Source organism: Emys orbicularis, chromosome 1, assembly GCF_028017835.1.
Source record: "Emys orbicularis isolate rEmyOrb1 chromosome 1, rEmyOrb1.hap1, whole genome shotgun sequence".
Taxonomy (NCBI): Eukaryota; Metazoa; Chordata; order Testudines; family Emydidae; genus Emys; species Emys orbicularis.
Genome location: NC_088683.1, coordinates 87298750 through 87320607, shown reverse-complemented (window position 1 = coordinate 87320607; position 21858 = coordinate 87298750). Strand labels below are relative to the sequence as shown.

The 21858-nt window shown below is 44.8% G+C and overlaps 1 protein-coding gene across 1 annotated transcript in view; it reads left to right on the top strand.

The window, feature by feature from the left end:
• The first annotated feature begins 2127 nt into the window (after positions 1-2127).
• The window catches only part of NTN4 (netrin 4), a 97058-nt gene continuing 77327 nt past the window's right edge, over positions 2128-21858 (top strand). Inside the window, exons 1-2 of the mRNA XM_065421132.1 lie at positions 2128-2251; positions 7445-7974. Of these exons, the coding sequence (XP_065277204.1) occupies positions 2128-2251; positions 7445-7974 (654 nt within the window). The remainder of the gene's footprint in view (positions 2252-7444; positions 7975-21858) is intronic.

Here is a 21858-nt window from a genome sequence, read left to right as displayed (position 1 = left end):
GCTGGGCTGGAGGGAAGAACAGGACTAGCTGGGCTGGAGGGGGGAGAACAGGACTCTCTGGGCGGGGATCAGGGGGCTAGCTGGGCTGGAGGGGGAGAACAGGACTAGCTGGGCTGGAGGGGGAGAACAGGACTAGCTGGGCAGGGAGCAGGGGACTAGCTGGGCTGGAGGGGGAGAACAGGACTAGCTGGGCAGGGAGCAGGGGGCTAGCTGGGCTGGAGGGGGAGAACAGGACTAGCTGGGCGGGGAGCAGGGGACTAGCTGGGCTGGAGGGGGGAGAACAGGACTCTCTGGGTGGGGATCAGGGGGCTAGCTGGGCTGGAGGGGGAGAACAGGACTAGCTGGGCTGGAGGGGGGAGAACAGGACTCTCTGGGTGGGGATCAGGGGGCTAGCTGGGCTGGAGGGGGAGAACAGGACTAGCTGGGCCGGAGGGGGAGAAAAGGACTAGCTGGGTAGGGAGCAGGGGACTAGCTGGGCTGGAGGGGGAGAACAGGACTGGCTGGGCTGGAGGGGGAGAACAGGACTGGCTGGGCTGGAGGGGGGAGAACAGGACTCTCTGGGTGGGGATCAGGGGGCTAGCTGGGCTGGAGGGGAAGAACAGGACTAGCTGGGCAGGGAGCAGGGGGCTAGCTGGGCTGGAGGGGGGAGAACAGGACTAGCTGGACGGGGAGCAGGGGGCTAGCTGGGCTGCAGGGGGGAGAACAGGACTAGCTGGGCAGGGAGCAGGGGACTAGCTGGGCTGGAGGGGGAGAACAGGACTAGCTGGTCAGGGAGCAGGGGACTAGCTGGGCTGGAGGGGGAGAACAGGACTAGCTGGACGGGGAGCAGGGGGCTAGCTGGGCTGCAGGGGGGAGAACAGGACTAGCTGGGCAGGGAGCAGGGGACTAGCTGGGCTGGAGGGGGGAGAACAGGACTAGCTGGGCAGGGAGCAGGGGACTAGCTGGGCTGGAGGGGGAGAACAGGACTAGCTGGGCAGGGAGCAGGGGACTAGCTGGGCTGGAGGGGGAGAACAGGACTAGCTGGACGGGGAGCAGGGGGCTAGCTGGGCTGGAGGGGGGAGAACAGGACTAGCTGGGCAGGGAGCAGGGGACTAGCTGGGCTGGAGGGGGAGAACAGGACTAGCTGGACGGGGAGCAGGGGGCTAGCTGGGCTGCAGGGGGGAGAACAGGACTAGCTGGGCAGGGAGCAGGGGACTAGCTGGGCTGGAGGGGGAGAACAGGACTAGCTGGACGGGGAGCAGGGGGCTAGCTGGGCTGCAGGGGGGAGAACAGGACTAGCTGGGCAGGGAGCAGGGGACTAGCTGGGCTGGAGGGGGAGAACAGGACTAGCTGGGCGGGGCGGAGTGGCTGGAAGAAGCGCTGGTCGGAGTAGGATAGGGGAGGCTGGGGCTGGCCGAGCGCCCCCCCCCCCCTCTCCCCCAGTTGCTGTCCTGTCCATCTGACTGAGGAGGCCCTGAGCACGCTCGGGTCTGAGGCGGGCGAGCCCGTGCCCCCCGGAACGCTCCCGCCAGGAGCGGGCAGTCGGAGCTAGCCGCTCGCCCCCGGCCTGAGGGAGGCTGCTCCTGGGGACACAGGGAGGCGGGGTGGTAGCGGGCGCCGGTAGCTGCGCTGGAGGAGATGTGGCTGGGGGCGGTGTCAACCCCCAGCCCCCTGGAGCGGCAGCCAGTCCCTTCGCGCTGGCTGGCTCCGTGCTCCCGCCGCAGTACGGCGAGGCTACAGCCTGCGGAGCCAGGGGCTGTCAACGGAGGGGAAAGCCAGCGCGGGAGGGGGCCCGGGCGCCACAGACACAGAGATCGGGACCGATGCAATAAAATGCACCTCCTGCAAGTGCCCCTTGGGAGGAAGCAGCCGCAGGAGGCGGCGGCGGCCGGGAAGTGAAAGGTCGGGAGAGTTCAGCTTGCCATGCCCTGCACGGGAGCAGCAGGAGCCCGGCGGGTCCCCGCGGGGAAGTGAAATGTTCTCAGCGAGGCACGCGGCTCCCCGGGGGCTGGAGGAGCCAGCAGCTGTCCCGCGATGTCACTCCCCGGGGGAGACTCGGGGGCTGGAGCCTCCCTCCTGCCCTTAGCACGCCAGTGAGTGGCGAATGAATGACCTGCCGGGAAGGATTTGCTCTGGAGAACCTTCTTCATGTGCAGAAGAGATTCCAGGCTCCTGGTCCTCCTCCTTGATTCATGCACTTTGCCCAGGAGTTTGGCCATGGAGAGCTGGGTCTGGCTCATTGTACTTCTGGGCTGCTCTGCTGTAGCTGCAGGTGGGTCTTGATGTATTTTCATTCCTTCTAAACCTTCTCCCCAATCCTTAACCTCTAGAAAGGAATAAAGCTGCTGGGGAACACAGTTTCAGACTATGAAATCGCTTCATATTCCCTATCTTCCTCCTCCTTACAGTATATGTAAGCCGCTGGTTAAGGGCAGTATTTACCCTTAACGATCAAAGTTTATCTTTCTAGCCCGATTATCATTTTCAGAGCGAACAAAGAAGAGTTTTACTTGCAATGTACACCACCGTGTATATGAACAGACACCCTTAGACTTTTCCTGTACAGGTTTCGGATCTCAATGTTCCTTAGCAGCCTCTCAAGGAAAAGATGTAACATTCGCTTTTTAAAAATGTGATCGGCTCTTTAACAAGTTCATAAGAGAGTGTGAAAAGTCAAGTGGAATGGGAGAGCCAGGGAAGACATCAGGAAGGCGCAGTTCGTCCAAGAAGGAAAGATGACAATGTAGCATACTGGTGAATGCCATTAAGTTGCTTTTTTAAACTCAGCCCTTTTTCTGCATATGGATACAGGGAACAGGAGCTTCCTTAGCAGGAAAGCGAATAACGAGCTTGGATTATTTTAGCTATAGCTGGAATGGCCTCTAAAGGGAAAAAGTGCCTCTTCTATGGTCAAGAACAGTCAGTGTTTCTGAGAAGTGTGCATTCACACCTCAGGTTCTTTTGTTTTGTTTGGGCTTTTACTGATTCCTCAGAAAGGGGTCCTCAAACAGTAAAATGTTCTATGTTCAAGTCACCTTTCTCTCTTTTTTTCACTTTCCTTTCCCGCTAGTTCCTGGACATACTATGGGCGTATTTCCCAAGTCAGTTCTCATTTTGCCAGAATTTATTTTCAGGAATGCAAATTAAATTCCATATGGGGCAGCTTGTCACACTGCTTCCCACCCAACACTGCAGATGCACACCAGCAGTCTTGTGTCCATCTCCTCAGCCTCAGCAGTAAGGGGAGTTTTCAACGGCTAAATACTGTAGGTACAGACTGGCTAAGCAACATCTTAGAGGGGACATGGTGACTGTCTAGAATAGTTTGGAGAGGGATATAACTAGGAGGTAATGAGAATGAAAGTGAAAAAAGGAATATTTAAACAAAACACCAAGAAAAGCTTCTTGACACTGAAAGTTTAGGAAGTTCACCATGTGAGACAGCCAGAATTAGACTGGGCAAAGCACCAAACAGTGCACTGTAGCTGCCCTGGTAGGAGATGGAGTGGGTGTCCTGATAAGTGTTTTCCAGCTGTAATTTCTATGAGCTATCCCTTTATCACATCTGACTCTGAGGGAAAAGTCAGACACGTGCATTCTTTCTGAAGTAACTGCTACTTCAAGTTTATGCACAAGCAAAGCAATCTAAAGATCTCAAATAAGATAAACATGCCTGGACTTTACTGACCCTTAGCACTGACACCCCACAGTGCCTACGCTCATGTTGCTCATAGCACCTTTACATGAAGTAAAGATAAGATAGCTTTCATTCACTCCCTTTGGCTGACTTATTTATTTAGAAGCTCCTTGGTATCTGGTTAGCATATAGTACAACAGTGTATCACTGAGATTGTTCCTTACTGCTTATTCTGAGTCTTACCAGCTAAGATCTACAAGATAATGTAGCTCTAACAATCTTGGTGTCAGTTACTATCCTTGTGGTGTGGGAACCATTACTTCTGTATTGGAGGGGAGTGAGAAAAGCAGATTTCACAATGTAGTAAATAAAGTTTTTAGTCATGCTTATAATTATCTTTACAGTACTGATGGCAAAACTAGCACACAGATAAACCAAAGCTTTAAACCCCTTTCCCACCCTTGCCAAATGTATTTAATATAATAAACACTTTGTACTTACAAGGATCTCAACATACTTCACAATTAGGCTTTAATGTTGTGTTATATAAACTGTTTATATGTTTTCTTGGAGCGTTTTCAAGCCATGGGCTGATTTTCTTTTTGAACAAACCTCATTATCAGCTTGTTATAGAAAAATCATATAATCAATTGCAAGGGTGTAAGTGAAATGTTACTAGGCATGTGTGTCAACTGAAAAAATGCTTAAACAGGAAGCATATGTTAGGCCTGGATATTTTACAGGTGAGTCATGGTGTACCTTGTGTGCTTTTGTCCATTACTAAAGATTGCTGTTCAGTGGTATGTACAGTATATAGGTTATGAAATAACATATGGTTAAGCATAACCATTAAGGGGTATGGAGACGCACCTCTTTCTGGTAATGGAAGAGCTGACGTGAGTTTGTGGCTGACAGTGTGAAAATCTTTATGCTCCAGTCTGTCAATTTTGCTGTATTCTTGTGGTAAACAGCACTAAGCCAGAAAACTGTCACATCTCACAAATTGCAGCACTCTGCATCCATCATTCTAATTTTTTTCATTTGAAAAAAAAACCCTCCTATTATTCAAAGGTTTTGTTTTTTCCCCCAATATAAGAGGCAATGGCTTGTGAATTCCAACAGCCTGAACCTGTCCTCATTGACTCCAATGGGAGCAGGATCCACTCCCAAATAAGGAATGAAAACTATGGGCCTGATTCAAAGCCCATGGGAGTATAGAAATAAGGCTTTGATGCTAGCAGGTGCTAACCACTTCTGAGTATCCTCACCTCCCATGGACTTTAATGGGAGTTGTGTGCTCAGCACATCATGGACAAGCTCTGCAGGACAGAGCCCCAAAGAGACAGGCCTACCAAAGGACTACAGAAAGTGTTTTATTTACTTTAATCCATTTGTCAATTTAAGTATAATGCTTTTGCATCTGAACAGTTACTGTAAGATCCTTGGGGCAGAACTTATGGGTGAAATCCTGGCTCCATTGGAATTCCCATTGACTTTAGCAGGGCAATGATTTTAGTCCACGTTTTCCTCTATATACTATACAATATTGAGCACAAAGATAGCACTTGATCAATATGGATACTCATTAAAAATCATATTGGAGTCCTGACTGAGAACTGACATATTTATTTCTTCACAAGAGTGCTTGCTATTAGAGGTAGTAATTTGAAATGTAATGGTGGAGAGTGCTACAGTAAACGTTCACCTGTTTATTTAACAGGTAACTTCACTACAATAATGTAGCTAAAGAATCCAAGAAAGCAGCCAACACATAAATTAAGTCAGCCCATGGTAAGCCTAACTGATAACGCACATGGTAAAATACTTACTTCCCTATCTCTCAGGAGAGCTGTGTCGATTAGTTTGTTTGGTCAGTGCTTTGAAAAGGATCTCTATAAGGGATAAGTGTTGTTCTGTAAATTTTACAGTTGTATTTATTCACTGTTATGGGCATAAGTGTATTTTGTAAATTTGAGCTGAGACTGTCTTATTTTAGTTCTTGCCTGCAACTGTCCTTTTTAATGCACTTAATTTCTTATCCCTGTAGGGGATTCATTATTTCACAGAGTATTTTGGTCATTAAAATCTTTCCAAGATATTTTTAGCCAATGCAATCAGCCCATTTAGAAGTGCTTTATGAACAATGTTCCACAGCTTTTCTGAGTAATCTGTATAAAAAACTTGCATAGATCCTTGGTATTAGAAATGGGGGTGAGGGAAAATCTATCAGATCATTAAATCTACCCCTCTGCTAATGCAGCATAGAACTCCAGTGCAACTACTATATACCAAAGCTGAATAACAATAATAGCCCCCAGATAAAGGATGTATTGGATAGTAAACCAAAATGACACTTGAACTTAGCAAAAAGACCAAGAAGAAACCATAATCGTTAGTGCATAAAGCTTATTGTGTATGTTTGGCCCAGTGATAAAGAACACATTATGCACCTCAAATGTTTTGGCATGCCCATTTTCAAGTCATCAGAGCTGTTTTGTTTATTTTTTTTAAGTTAAATGGCTATGGGTCATAAAATACAATCTAGTTCCTGACTGACTGTCAGCTTCATTAATAGGTGGAAAGTTTATAATAAAAATTACTAAACCATGACTGTAACTTTGCTAAAGATTTCATACTGAACCCCTGTGGTGATTTTATTTTCTGTGTAGACACTGTAATTGCATGAGTTTTAAATCAACAAGACTTCTAGACAAACCTGAACAAAAACCACGTAGACTAAATTACAGGGCAACTTGCCAGCACCATTTCAACAGTGGAATTTTTTCTTTACACACCATTAGTGACAAACTTCCAAAATATGAACCAGTGTACCGGCTAAATCCTGACCTGTGCAGCACCTGGGGAGGGGATGCTTCAGTGTTCCTACTATGCAAACAACCTCCAGGCTCAGTAGGAATACTGAAGCACCTTGCTTGAATATCCCTCCACAACTCGCCTCCCTGTCTCCTACCCAGAACTCAGCTACCTCATCTGCCCAGTAAGCCCTAGCACCACCCAACCTCCACGCTACTTACTGCTTTCTTCATGGCCTCCTCCCTGTCCTGTGATGGGATGGGTCTCTTTCTGGGGTCTTGAGGAGAGGGGTTGTATGGCCATACCCTGAGATACCAATATATCTTTGTGGGTATTCAGACAGGGTCACTGCCCCACTTCAAATCCTCAGGGTTTTCTGGGATAGCTCAGGAAGCAGCTTGGTTTCCCCTAACACAGGACAGCAAGAGAAGGGAATATTCCCTTTCCCAACTGAGGTGGCTGCCATACCAGGGAGTGCTCCATAATGCTTATTGTGGTAGCTAAAAAACCCTCAAGATTCCCTAGAAACTACCCAATAGGACTTTTTCCTGTGTGTGGTTTCCAGGGAACCCTTGAGCGTTCCTTATCTACCACACTAAGCCTTAGGCGGCATCTGCTGCCCCTGGGTTTAATGTAGCATCCACTGCAGAGGGAGAGGGAGCTAGGCTGAGGCAAAGGGGCTGTAGGGCTGTTGTAAATGCCCCTCAGTGGAATAGCCGGGGGCATTTTGGGACCAGGAGGAAGTATGGCTGGGGCAGGCCTGTGCTCCAGGTGTTCTCTGGCCACTGAAACAGGTGCAGTCCTGAGGGCTGCCCTAGTCTGCAGCAGTTCCCTTCAGCCCCTGACTCTGGGCTTCTCTTCTTGATCTCTGTGTTGGCCAGTGCAGGATTTAGCTACACTTGTGTGAAGGTTACACAGGGAGCTGTTTCACATGGTAACCTGAATGCAGTCGTCTGAGAGCAATGCCGTTAAAGATCAATTGCTTTAGATTAACACGTACTTTCCTTCACCTAGGACTGAGCAGTGTTGTTGGAGTTGGGTCCCATTGCGAAAAAGCATGCAACCCTCGAATGGGAAACCTAGCCCATGGACGAAGATTGTGGACAGATACCACATGTGGGCGCAACTCCACCGAGTTTTACTGTTCATATGGTGAGAATGCGGACCTGACATGCAAGCGGCCCAAGTGTGACAAATGCAATGCTGCTCACACCCATCTGGCTCATCCGCCCTCTGCAATGGCCGACTCTTCCTTCCGATTGCCTCGCACATGGTGGCAGTCAGCTGAGGATGTGCACAAGGAGAGGATCCAGCTGGATTTGGAAGCTGAGTTTTACTTTACTCACATAATCATGGTGTTTAAGTCACCAAGGCCAGCAGCCATGGTTCTGGAGCGATCCCAGGATTTTGGGAAAACATGGAAGCCTTACAAGTATTTTTCCACTAACTGTTCGGCAACTTTTGGCCTAGAGGACGATGTGACAAAGAAAGGAGCAATTTGCACTTCAAGATATTCAAGTCCCTTTCCTTGCACTGGGGGAGAGGTAAGTTCACTGGCATGTTAAAGGGATACTGTCAAGTAATGTTGGCCCTGAATTCAGTCCCCTTATAACCTTTGCTCCAGAATTTATATTTCTCATCTTAAAGTGCCACTGTCAACTTGAAATCTAGTTAATTTCAAGAAATGAGTTAAAAGTAGTTGCAAGTACTACATCTGTGTGGTTTTACAATCACATTTTCCTACTTTTAAAAATGTTTCTCTCTCCCGTGTTGCTTTGTGAAAGACCCACACAAGCAACAGGTGATTTGACTATACTGGAAAAATGTTGAAACTGGCACACACACACAAAGATATTGTTAATTTCAGAAAGTAAACAAATGTGATGGAAGGAGAAAACAGAAAAATATTTTTCTCCATTCTCTTTCAGTTCTAGTAATTTTAAATGTTACTTGTAACAAAAGGTCAAAATTTGACAGAAATGGGGTTATTTTTCAACTGATGGTGTCCATGTCCCTGTTAAATAACTACCACTGTCACCAACAAATTAAAGTAAAATAAACCAAAAAGAGCCACTGCTTACGTTGACCCTATAATTTTCCTGTAATTCTGTGGAAGAAGGACATACTAGTTAATTAAGAAACCCCACTCCCTCATACATGCTATGTGCATGGACGCTAATATGAAAAAAAGAGGTAAACAAAAGAAAAATAGAAGGTAAAAATCACATTTGCTAAAAGAAAAATGACAATATTGAAAAGAGGTTATTTTATACATTACAAACAACAGAAAATAAAGAACATATAGATCTGCTACACAATGCATTGTTTTGCTTTTTTGCTTACACTGATAATTCAACTAGTTTTCTGAGAGATTCCCTCTAATGAAACCCTAATACAGAAATTAAGATCTGTTGTGTTGCTATCTCTGGGTTTACACTTTTGTTAGTGGTGAGGTATCCTCGGTGGACTGTTGGTAAAATCTGCTCCCTCTAGTGGTCTTTCAAGAGGTAGATGATCAGTTTACAGTGCTTTTCAGATGTGTTTTGTTTGTTAAATCAAACTTTTGATTTTCCTTTGGAATAAAATAGAAAATGGGGTGAGTTATTAACAAAAAGAAAGATCAGTTTTATTCTGTTAGACTGTGTTGATTATTTTCTTTGAAGTAAGGCTCCCCATGCCATCGTGCTGGGGATCAATATACATCTCCAAGTAAATAAGGGCTTGTCTACACTACAAAGGCTTTGTTGGTAAAGCTATGCCAGCAGAGCCCTCTAGTGTAGACCCAGTGTGTACAATAGAAGGAGTTTTTCCGCTGGCATAGTAACACTACTTCCCTGATGACACTAGTTATGTCAACAGAAGCACTCATGTTGGCATAGTTGCATCTACACTGGGGTTTTTACCAACATAGCTATGTCAGCCGGTGGTATGATTTTTCCTTGCACACTTCTAGCCAACTTACCTATGCTGGCAAAACTTTGTGGTGTAGACCAAGCCTTAGTAAAGCATCTGTTGATACACAGAATTCTCACAAAAACAACGAGGAGTCCTTGTGGCATCTTAGAGACTTAACAAATTTATTTGGGCACAGTTTCCCACCCCCATCCCAGCAGTTTAATGATTCAGTTCATAGACATTTAGGGCCAAATTTCCACTCTTGGATATGTTCATGGAATTCACACTGAATTCAGTGAGAATTTTGCCCTGAGATAGCCATACGTGGTTCTCACTGAATTCAGTGAAAATCACATATAGATATCCCAGTGTAAAACCTGACCTTTAAATGAAAAGATCAGATATGAATAAATTAAGTTGTGATTTAATTTCCCTCAAATTTTGCATCCAAAGGGAGGATTCTTTGTACAGTTTTTCACTTTTTGTTTGTTTTCTTCACGGAAGAATATGTTAGCTCCATAGCAGGGCTTTGATAGTGTTTTAATTTAAAGGGCCAGAACCTCAGCTGGCACACATCAGTGTTCCATTATGCCTGTTTACCCCAACTGAGTATCCAACCCACAGTCTGAAAGCAATTGCCTTGCTAAAGGGTCATAAGGATTGTCACTGTTAAAAATTAACAATACACGTGAAGAGTCAAACAACATCAGCCATCACTGGAGTTATTCAGTTAGCTTTCTCCAGGATTGGGCCCCGGTTTGGTTAAGAAAGGAGTAAGGAGTACCTGTCCAAAGGAATACATAAGTCTATTCACTAAAATGCACCCTTCTATGTAAAAAGTCATGGGAGGGCAGCAGCTGTTCTGGTCTAGAAAGAAACTTTTAAGTGCATTCTTTTCATTGAAGGAATGAAAGCCTCTAGGCTCACTGAAGAGGCCAGTGTCCTTAGCAGTTACTTTATTAATCCAATAAAGGGTTAAAATAAGGGGACGACAAGGGAAAACTGCTTCCTGCTCCCCGTCCTTTGGTAAAAGCAGAGAAAGAACTTCCCCTCATGCTGGGGTTGGGACTCACTAAACAAGGGAATCTGTAGTAGAAGTAGCAGGAGGTGCCAGGCTGAGGAGTTTCTTAGGCTCTCAGCATCTCCACCAGTTGTGTGCCATCTCCATAAGGTTATGTAATGCCACTTTACCACGTAATGTTGAGCCCTATGACAATAGCTACACCAGGATTGGTGACCACTGCCTCTCTAGTTTGATCACAGAAGAGTGTGATTTGTGTATCCTCATTCACACGATTCCTTGGTAACCTTTCTACAGGTGATGCTCAGAGAGAAGAAATTCAGCCCTGACTTGGGTTTGCAAAGAGTGTAAACCAGGGCAGGATTTGGCTCATCCAAGGTTGATTCTGTAGCTACTATTTGTGGATAGAGTTCCCACTGAAGTCATCCCAGTAAAGTGTGTCCACCTAGAGGTGTGCAAATACAGGCCGAGTCAGTCTGCATGCAAGTCAGTGGAATTTCTGCATGTGCAGCAGCTAAAGGATTGATAGCCCCCTGTGTGGACACAAAATTTGTATCTGCATCCGATCCGCAATCCGCTAATGTGGTCCGCAGATATCTGCAGGTTTGCTGGGCTCTGAACATAAAATTTGGATCCGCATCCATCCACAAATATGGTCCACAGACATCTGCAGATATAAAGTAGATATCCGCAAATTTGCAGGGCTCTAAGGATTGAGACCCCTACAAGTAGAAATCAGCAAATACCTTAGGTAAGGGGAGGAATTCGGTGTTATTCAGTGTATTCCAGGTAGCATGCTACAAAGCAATCCATTCACAGAATGGCCTTATTGTTGCAGTGTCTAATATGTTGGCTTCATTTTATTGTAGTTTGTGATAATTGCAAAGAAAGGAGACCTCCAATTCCAAATTGTCTTATTATTTCATATTTTAAAACAAATGTTGAGTCGAGGGGACTGGAGCCCTAAATCATTTGGGAGTTTATGCATATGGCACACTTCAGTTCCCTGCATTTAAACATCACTTGTATTTACGTGCAAAGTAATAACAGCAACTCTCTGGCAACCAGATGGCAAGCATGCATGCTTAGCATAGATCACATTTAATTTATTACAGCGTGCTACATTCCAGCAATTACTTCTAACTGCCAATAGCAATGTGTATCTCACCTAAAGCAATACCAGAGTTTTGTGTGCTGTTTTGAATTATGCACTGCTGACTCCCACTAATTGTAGCACCTAATTTCAGACATATGGAAACAGTTTTAGTTGAAACAGTAGTTTCAATATGCAGCCATCTTAAAATATCTAGCTTGAAAGGGTATTATTTAATTGCAGCTAAATTGGCCCAGTATTCTTTAAAACATCAATGTAAACTCTGAACTACTCACAGGTCTCTTTAATATAAAGCAACTACTGTATAGCGTGACAGCCAACTGCGCACAAGCCCCTTGGAGCACCACTTGAAAAAGTTTCAGTATCATATATAAAAGTCGAGGTACAAAAACACAGGCTGTGTGTGCCTGTATAAAAGCAGTGTGGTCTAAAGGTAAAAAGAAAGGGAATGGAAGTCAAAGTACCTGGGTTCTGTTTATGACTTTATCACTGACAGATGTGACCTTGGACAAGTTAGTTGGGGCCAAATGGTTAAAAGTGGCCTTTGATTCTGAGTGTGGCACCTCATATCTTGAGACCTAGTGTAGAGCAGAGATTGGAACTTGGGTCTTCCAGATGAGTGTGTAACAACTAGGCCATAGGCATTCGCATGCTCTCACTGGCTCAACGACTAAAATGGAACAGCTTCTGCAGGAGAGCTTGGGTGCGCCACCTCAGGCGCTCCACCTCAGGCTAAACAAGTAGTTAGGGCACTTCTGTAGGTGGTGCAAGACCTGTGTTCAAGTTGCTGCCCTACTTCAGGCAGAGTAAGGACTAGAATGTGGGATCTCCCACATCTGAGATCAGGGCTCTAACCTGTGGGCTATTGAATAAGAGGGGGCTGTACCATCATCTCATTTTCAATGAGAAAAGCTGTCTAACTTCTAAAAGGTGTCTAACTCCAGGAGAGGGTTCTTGGCTGTGACTCTCAAGTGGAGTCCACAGGTAGGTAACTCCCAACCTAACTCCCTTTGACAGGTGAAACTTAAGCCCCTCCATCCCCCACCCCTTTCCTTGCCATTGAGCAGGTGGATCCCTGCTCAATGAGCTGGCTTTTGTGACTCCCGTTCTTAGGTGCCTCACTCTCCAGTCCCCATGCATTGTATAAGGAGCCTACACACCTAATTTAGGGCTGAAGATTCCAATGGGCAGCAGGGTGCCTAAAATTGGTCATGCCAATACTGAGCCTAAGATCTCTTTGTGGATCTAGCCTTTAATACCTAGAAGAAACAGCGATTTGAGATACTGTGTAAGAAGAGCTTGCCTGAAAGTGGTATAATCAATAAACTTTTCAGCCCTAGATTCAGAAAATAGAACCAAGTAAGCAATACAGGGGAGGGGTCAGTGAGAGGCTAGATAGAGAGGAGAATCAGGATCGGGCCTGGCCCAAATGGATTAGCAGATGGGTCCTGCCATGAGGAGCTTACAGTTTAACTGAAGATTCTGTGCACTTCCATGCTATGTAAATAAAGGATTGTGTTTTTACGCTATACTTTTTATACAAGTGAAAGCCTATTGCAAGCCAATGTCCTGAGTATAAGCCAGAAGTGGCTTTAGCAACTCAAACCTTTGCACACTCATTGAATGTTCCTTTTTAAGGCGACTCAAGGAATTAATTAGGGCCAAAATACAGATTTTTTTAAAGACAAGGCTTTATGAATAAAAATTGGACTAGTAACAGGCCTATCCTGATTCTTATGTCAGAAAATGTCCCTTATTTGCATCTTTACCTTGATGCTGATTTTCAGAGATTTATGACACCACAAGAGGCAAAATGCCAAGTCCGTAGGTTCATTTTTAAGGCACAAAGCTCAACATTTATGGAGAAATAAGAGATATGGAATTGGCCCTGGGAGCTGCTTTTCATCTTTTTCTTTAATAGAGCAGCTTTGTGTTTCCCTTTCTGGCACTGTGACTGGGAACTGAGCACAGGGATGTTGAAAAAGTAACAGGGCTATGCTAAGAAAAGAAGGCTAGGTAATGGATGAAGCTTCATTCTTGTTCCAACCCCTCTCCCAGTCTCTTCTCTGGGTAAGGCTTGGGATCCTCGAATGTGTCTGCTTGTCTTCCAGAGTGGAACACAAACACTTCCAGCCCTGTACTGTAATACACCCCAACTACCACAGCCTATCAGCCTTGCCACCAGTCCCTGATCTCCCTGATTTTGCAGCTTGCTCATTTCATTTCCACAATTGCATCTTCTGCTGATCTCATTCTAAGCCTCATGATTGTTCTCTTCCTATGTGTCTCTCCTCCTCTTGCTCACTTTCTATTCTGGCAATTGCAAAATCACTGGATCTAATTCTCCACTACTTTGCATCTTGTCAATTTATTTTCATCCACTCTGGAGAGACAAGGGTGGGACACTAGGGAACAAGCTGGAGAATGAGAGATGAGATGGGAGAAGGAGAGGGCAAAGTGGAGGTAAAATAAAGCTGGTGAACATTTTTTCTTTGAGAAGCAAAGGTAAACAGCTTTTAATCAAAAGTGAAAACTGTCATAGAATTTTCACTTTTGATAATTTTTTTGTTTGTTTTTCATGAAAAACTGAAATTTGTGATAAAATCTTTTGGATTTTTTTAAACCAAATATTTTAAACAAAAGATGGAAAATTATAACAGAAATGTTTTTTGAAAACCAAATATTTATCAGGTTTAGATTTAAATTTACACCTGTGCACAATGTATATGAAACACCACCAAATCAGAATTCTCCACTCACACTGGTGGGAGCATTTCACGCCCATTTTGATTCTCTTTGCACAGGTGCCAATGACTCCCCAAGGTGCAAGGCAGCAGAGAGTAAGATCCCTACCCTTGGAGATTCTCCATAGATTCTCCCTCTCCCTCTCCAGCCTCAGCTCTTCCTCTCCAGTTTGCTCCCTGCTCTGTCGAGGTACCAGTCTCCCATTCCTTTTCTCCCCAGAGTTGGTGTAACTGGCAAAACAAAGTGCAAGCAATGAAGAATCAGTCCAGTGCAACTCAAAGAAGTGCGTGCATTGACTCTTGAAGTTCCATGAGCACAGCCACTGCTTCACCCCTTAAGAAAGTACAGCATGTGGCCAGTGTGGAAAGTGATGGGGCACAGGCTCTGTCTCCTCCCCATCCCAGTTCAGGTAGCTAACACTGGTCTTGTGCAGTCCTTGTGCTCATATAACCAAAACCAGACTTCATTTGCGCTCTGTCCCTATTTGGGGTCATAAATGGGGAAGCTCCTTGTTCACGAACTCCTTTGCAAAGGAGCGGGGCACAGTCTGACCCTGTGTGATTTATTGTGATTTAGTTTACTCCTGTTTGCACATGTAGACTGTGATAAACTGAAGTGTTCTGCAATACTGTTACTGTAAAGCAGGGCTACTTTCTAGCAAGCCTGGACATACAAGCTCACACCTGAAAAACCCTGAGCTGAGGGAGAACAAGGGGCAGAAGACCTCCACCCTAATTCTAATTCCAGCCAATGCAGAGATGATGATCTGCAGACCTGCTATGACAGGAGCCATGGAAAGGCATCACAGGGTGAGGTCTAGGGTCAGAAAGCATAGTCCAGACATTTTGACAGAAGTATTCTGGAGGGGAGGGTCTGCAAAGGGAACGCTGTTGGTAAAAATAGAAGCACACAATATTATTATTATTTATTTCTATACCATTATAGATGTGCCTGGTGACAAATCAAAGAGGAAGTCCCCAAATATGGTGCCTATCTATAAAAAGGGAAATAAGGACCCGGGGAATTACAGACCAGTCAGCTTAACTTCTGTACCCAGAAAGATAATGGAGCAAATAATTAAGCAATCAATTTGCAAACACCTAGAAGATAATAAGGTGATAAATAATGGTCAGCATGGATTTGTCAAGAACAAATAGTGTCAAACCAACCTGATACCTTTCTTTGACAGGGTAACAAGCCTTGTAGATGGGGGGAAAGCAGTAGATGTGGTATATATTGACTTTAGTAAGGCTTTTGAGACTGTGTTGCATGACCTTCTCATAAACAAACTAGGGAAATACAACCTAGAGGGAGCTACTATAAGGTGGGTGCATAACTGGTTGGAAAATCGTTCCCAGAGAGTAATTATCAGTGGTTCAGAGTCATGCTGGAAGGGCATAACGAGTGGGGTCCCGCAGGGATCAGTTCTGGGTCCGGTTCTGTTCAATATCTTCATCAATAACTTAGATAGTGGCATAGAGAGTACACTTATAAAGTTTGCGGACAATACCAAGCTGGGAGGGGTTGCAAGTGCTTTGGAGGATAGGATTAAAATTCAAAATGATCTGGACAAACTGGAGAAATGATCTGAAGTAAATAGGATGAAATTCAATAAGGACAAATGCACTCCACTTAGGAAGGAACAATCAGTTGCACACATACAAAATGGGAAATGACTACCAAGGAAGGAGTACTGCGGAAAGGGAGCTGGGGGTCATAGTGGATCACAAGCTAAATATGGGTCAACAGTGTAACGCTGTTGCAAAAAAAGCAAACATCATTCTGGAATGTATTAGCAGGAGTATTGTAAGCAAGACAGGAGAAGTAATTCTTCTACTCTACTCCGCGCTGATTAGGCCTCACCTGAAGTATTGTGTCCAGTTCTGGGCGCCACATTTCAGGAAAGATGTGGACAAATTGGAGAAAGTCCAGAGAAGAGCAACAAAAATGATTAAAGGTCTAGAAAACATGACCTATGAGGGAAGATTGAAAAAATTGGGTTTGTTTAGTCTGGAGAAGAGAAGACTGAGAAGGGACATGATAACAGTTTTCAAGTACATAAAAGGTTGTTACAAAGAGGAGTGAGAAAAGTTGTTCTTGTTAACCTCTGATAATAGGATAAGAAACAATGGGCTTAAATTGTAGCAAGGGCAGTTTAGGTTGGACATAAGGAAAAATTTCCTAACTGTCAGAGTGGTTAAGCACTGGAATAAATTGCCTAGGGAGGTTGTGGAATCTCCATCATTGGGGATTTTTAAGAGCAGGTTGGACAAACACCTGTCAGGGATGGTCTAGATCAGGGGTCGGCAACCCTTTCAGAAGTGGTGTGCTGAGTCTTCATTTATTCACTCTAATTTAAGGTTTCGCGTGCCGGTAATACATTTTAACGTTTTTAGAAGGTCTCTCTCTATAAGTCTGTATTATATAACTAAACTATTGTTGTATGTAAAGTAAACAAGGTTTTTAAAATGTTTAAGAAGCTTCATTTTAAATTAAATTAAAATGCAGATCTTATCAGTTTAGTGCAGTGGTTCTTAACCTGGGGGTGCGAGATGCCCTTTCTGGGGGTGCGAGACATGCGAGATTTTTTTAGAAGCTGGGGGCGGCTGCAGAGCGCTGGGCCCAGCCCAGGAGCAGAGCCCTGGGCTGGCTGCTGGTACCCCAGGCCGGCAGCAGGCTGAGCAGGGCCAGAGGCCCGGACCACAGCTGGCAGGGGGCCGGGCAGCTGGAACCCCAGACCAGCAGCGAGGTGAACTGGGCCGGCAGCTGGTATCCCAGGCCGGCAGCAGGCTGAGCGGGGCCAGCGGCCAGGACTCCGGCTGGCAAGGGGCCGGTGGCCAGAACTCTAGACCGTCAGCTGGCTAAGCGGGGCCGGCGGACTGAACCCCAGACCGGCGGCGGGCTGAGCGTCTCAGCACCAGTCTGGGGTTCCGTCCTAGGGTTCCATCACCCAGGCAGGCAGCGGACTGAGTGGGGCCGGCGGCCAGAACCCTGGCTGGCAGCAGCGGGCCAGTAAAAATCGGCTCGCGTGCCGCCTTTGGCACGTGTGCCGCAGGTTGCTGACCCCTGGTCTAAATAATACTTAGTCCTGCCTTGAGTGCAGGGGACTGGACTAGATGACCTCTCGAGGTCCCTTCCAGTTCTATGATTCTAAGCTAAGGAGTCTGCAAATACTGCTTTCACAGCATTAATGTGCATCCATTTTGTAGCCAGTTACATAACTGTCCAGAATTTGACCCAGTCATTGTGTTGAGTTACTGCTTGTAAAATGGTTCCCAGTCAATTTCTGAGATTACCTCCGCTGGAGAAATTAGCACCAAAGACCTGACTCCCAGTCAAATGCCAGCATATAAATTTGCTCCTCATTCCCACACCCACTCCTCAACCCATGTTAAGCAAATTTATATGCTGGCGCTTGACTGGGAGTCAGGTCTTTGGTGCTAATGTACCTGACAAGTATGGACTTTTGGGATAATAAGTGGATTTCCTGGGGAATCCCTAGTGGGAGGTTAATGGAAATTACCCAACTCTGATTATGCAAAAAGCAGCCTTTTGAAACTATGCCATGAGAGGAGGATCATTGTCAGCTGATTATCTGATACAGAAGCCCAAGATCAAGGCCAGAGCTATATAAGAAATGGCTGATCTGCCTACTCTGGGTTTGGGTTCTGGATCTAAGATGGATGAACTTGTAACCACAGGGAAAACCCAGTTGTGGGTCTGAAGGACTAAAACCTTCCAGAGCCTTAGGCTGGAGTGTGGTGACCTCTGATAAGCTTTTTAGCATGTGTGTATGTTCTTTTATTGTTTCAGTGTTTTCTATGGGACACTTTTACCATAAGAATAAATGTGCTTGCTTAGAAGGAGCAGTGTGGTACCTCACATCTGCTGCAATACACTCATCATAGCCCTCACAGAGAAAGCAAAGCACAGGCACTGGCCTTTTAGGCCATCTGGCTTGCTGGGGATATCACAGAGTAAGGCAGGGAGCTGTGCAGCCTTAAAACCCCTGGTCAGGAGGGAGAGAGATGTGGGTCTCCACCCAAGAGTGGTGACAGCTGGGAGCCAGAAGCCTAAATTTGGTGCCCTTGGATCACAAAGGGCAAGTACAGGTGCAGCTGCCCGGAAACTCAGACAGTCCTCTCTCTCTCACTTCTCTTCTTGCTTTACCCTGGGGTAACTTCATTGGCTCCTGATTTGCACCACTGTAAGAGGGAGGAGAATCAGGCCCTAGAAGTACAGTCTACTAAGAGAAGAACTTTTGGAGCTTAATACAATGTAGATTATGTTAATGTGGTAACGATGAAACAGATTTCCATAACAATGGACAGCAGCCTGAATAATGTTAACATCTTTCTGTCAATTAATTAATGTATGTCTAGCGATCACAGTTTATACAACAGAATACTCCACAATATGCACAAAGGATGCACTGATGCATTATAAATAGGACTGCACAATTAAAAGTTAACCATTCTTAAAATATTAAATTTAGGAACATCAACATTTGAATAAATTTTGACTGAATCTTCATAGAAGTATATTGCATCTCAAGAGCTGGAATCAAACTGACAGTAAATTCAATTTCTTGTGGAGAGTCATTATTAGGCACTTCATTGTTGTCATGATGCAGCTTGCATTTTACGGTTTAATTGCTTGCTTGCAACATATTTGCATGGGCTTTGCATAATGTCCGATCGCTCTATTTTGCTTCAGCTTGAAAAACTATCTGCTGATTCTGAAGAGTTGTTTATACTTAATCACAGACCTCAAAGAACATGTAGTACAAAGGAATGCAAATCCCATGTGGACTGATCCATTATTCTTCAATATAACTTACCATACAGCCGCCTTTTATTGAGTGTTGACGTGAAAAAGCTGTCCCCTTTCTCCTGGCTACTGACTAACCTTTTCATGCAAGAAACATATATTAATAGTTTAAAGGGACCTGTTGGTTAGGCATGAAATTAAGCAAGTATTGCATTTTCTTCATTTTGGTTCCATCCTGCGGTAAATGAGACCTTTTTCTTGTGTACGGAATATAGGCTTTTCAGTATAAATATTCAAAATCTCTTAGAATAAAGTCTCACAAAAATTATAGTAAATGGAGTTTTTGAACCAAGTTGGTATAATTCCACTGATTTGGAACTCACTGATTTCAACTAGCTAAGGAGGGGGGAGGGTGGTGTGGGGGAGAAAAGCAGTAGCACTCAACTGTGAAAGCATGATAATTATGGAGACTGTCACTGATTAGCTCTTCATGTTAAATACGATTGCTGAAATAAATAAGACTTTTTATTGATCTGTAAAATTATAATGAATCATAATCTAGTGAGGGCATATTCCGATCTCACTTTTATCACTTTAAATCATCATAACACCAGTGAAGTCAATAGGGTGATTGTGGAATCACTGTAATGTAAGGTCCTGATTCAGCAATGCACATGAACACATGCTTAACTTTAAGTGCACATTTAAGTACTTTGCTGAATAGGGATGGACTTAAGCATGCACTTAAGTCCTTTGCTAAACTGGATTCTAAGTGAGAGCAGAATCTGGCCTCCAATTTGGTAGCATGTGTTTCTCTTTTCCCACTTCAGTCTGGTCTCAAATAAAGAGGAAGTATTTCAAGGGCAAGATAAAACAGTGTATGCACCAGTGAGCCAAGAGAAGTGTTTTAACCCCTTCTTAAGGAGAAAAGAATGGAAATACGAAAAGGTAAGTGGTGGCCAGCTCCTGCACAGAGTCCACAGATCCTCTCTCTTCTTGTGTACCCTGTGCAGGAACTTGTCTCAGTTGCAGCCCTTGAACTCTTCTGGAAGTTTTGTCTGAGTAAAAACTGAAGGCCAGATTCTCCTCCTCTGTAAGGGGAATTTTGGGGGCACTACAACCATTGTTCCATTAGACCTGTGCTACCAAGGAGCAAGAAGAGAGGAGGAGGCCTGCACAACTGATTTGGGCTTCCATCAGATCCCAGAGATCTGCCAGTTTGATGGGATCTGGCCAAATTCCATGGTGAGGCTGTTCCCAGCCTGGAACAATTTGGTTAAATTCTGTGCGTGTGGAGGGAAATCTCTGCAGAGTTGCTGACCTCCAATCTAATGGTCTTTTTTCATGGGAGTGGGGAATGTGGCATTGATAAAGTGTTCAAGTTTGACCACACATTATAATTGTAATAAGATTAGTATAAGGAGCCAGGTTCGGATCTAAATCATGCTCATGTGCTGCAAATCCAGAATAACTTCACTGCCTTCAGTCAAGCTACTTCTCAGTTACATTGATGGAGATTGGAATTGGATGCTACAGTCAGAGATAGTCAAATACAAATTAAAATGTATTTCCCCAAAGACTCAGACATCAAATCTTTCAGTTGAATGCTCAGACTGAAAAACCATCTCTAGTGCACATGAAAGTCTTTCTCTCCCCCTCCCATCCACTCCCCCCCCCCCCACACACACACACACACATACAGGGTCATATTAATACTTCTTAGTTATGGTTCTCATCTTTAACTTATCCTAGTCCAGAGCTCATCATTAAAATAAAAGGCTTCAATGTAGCTGAGTGCCCACTACAGTATTTTAATACGTTAATAACTTGTATTTAATTGTTCATGAATTCATAGGGGTGCTAATAATTCACTCTGAGGATTTTACTCATTGTCACTCTTTGCTGTTAGAGAGTCTCTTCGGCAACAAATATTGACACACTACCATCTTTTGAAGCATCACATATGCACATTTTACTGGTGTGTGTTTGTGTCTTTGAATGGTTGATCAATATTATATATCTGCTGTGGCAGATTAGCCTTCAGATGATCTCCCTTGTAGCATTATTGCATCCAGCCTGTCTTCATTCCTCATGGATTTATATACCAGCTCCTACAGATTTTTCCTGGAACTAACTCTGATGGAGCAGAGAACAAAAATAAATGGTGTCCACTTACCCAAGGGCTTGACCCTGCATGGCACTGGTCATTTTTAACTCCCATTGGCACTAATGGGAGTCCAGAATGCTCAATGGGATCACATGTTTGGATTACGTAAACACACCACAAAAATCTTTGCCCATCTCTTACCCCAACTTCATACCTTCTTTTAGGCTTCGGAAAGTTTGCCTAAGAACCCACCATATCCCTTCTTAATTAAATCCAAATCTCATGTGCTCTGGGGGACACAGGCCCCTAGAGCATGGGGAATTTGGATTCGGTAACTTGCAGGACTCAGGACCCCTAAAATGAGCTGTGCAGAGGAGAAGTGGATGTGGCCTTGAAACAGATGTGGCCTTCAAACCATGAGAGGTTTGCTCATCGCTACTAACATTTCTGCTGGCCCCATTTGCTTTAGTTGCCCTTGGCAGCTGGACAAACCCAGAAGACCACAGCGAATGCTAACACGCGTGAAAGGCAACGTGTTTTCAAATGTCGCTGGTGTATACTGGCATTTCATAGAAGAATTTAAACTCACTCTTCCTGATCTTCCATCTTTGGAACAAAGGCACTTCATGCGCTACACCGAGGTGGCATTACAGGACTGGACACAGCACCCACTTGAGTCAATGACAAAATTCCGCGTGGTGCTGGAGCAGGTCTATTTAGAGGATAGTCCTGACTAGGTAAAAAGTAGCTGGGAGCTAGGCACAGCACAACAGCGT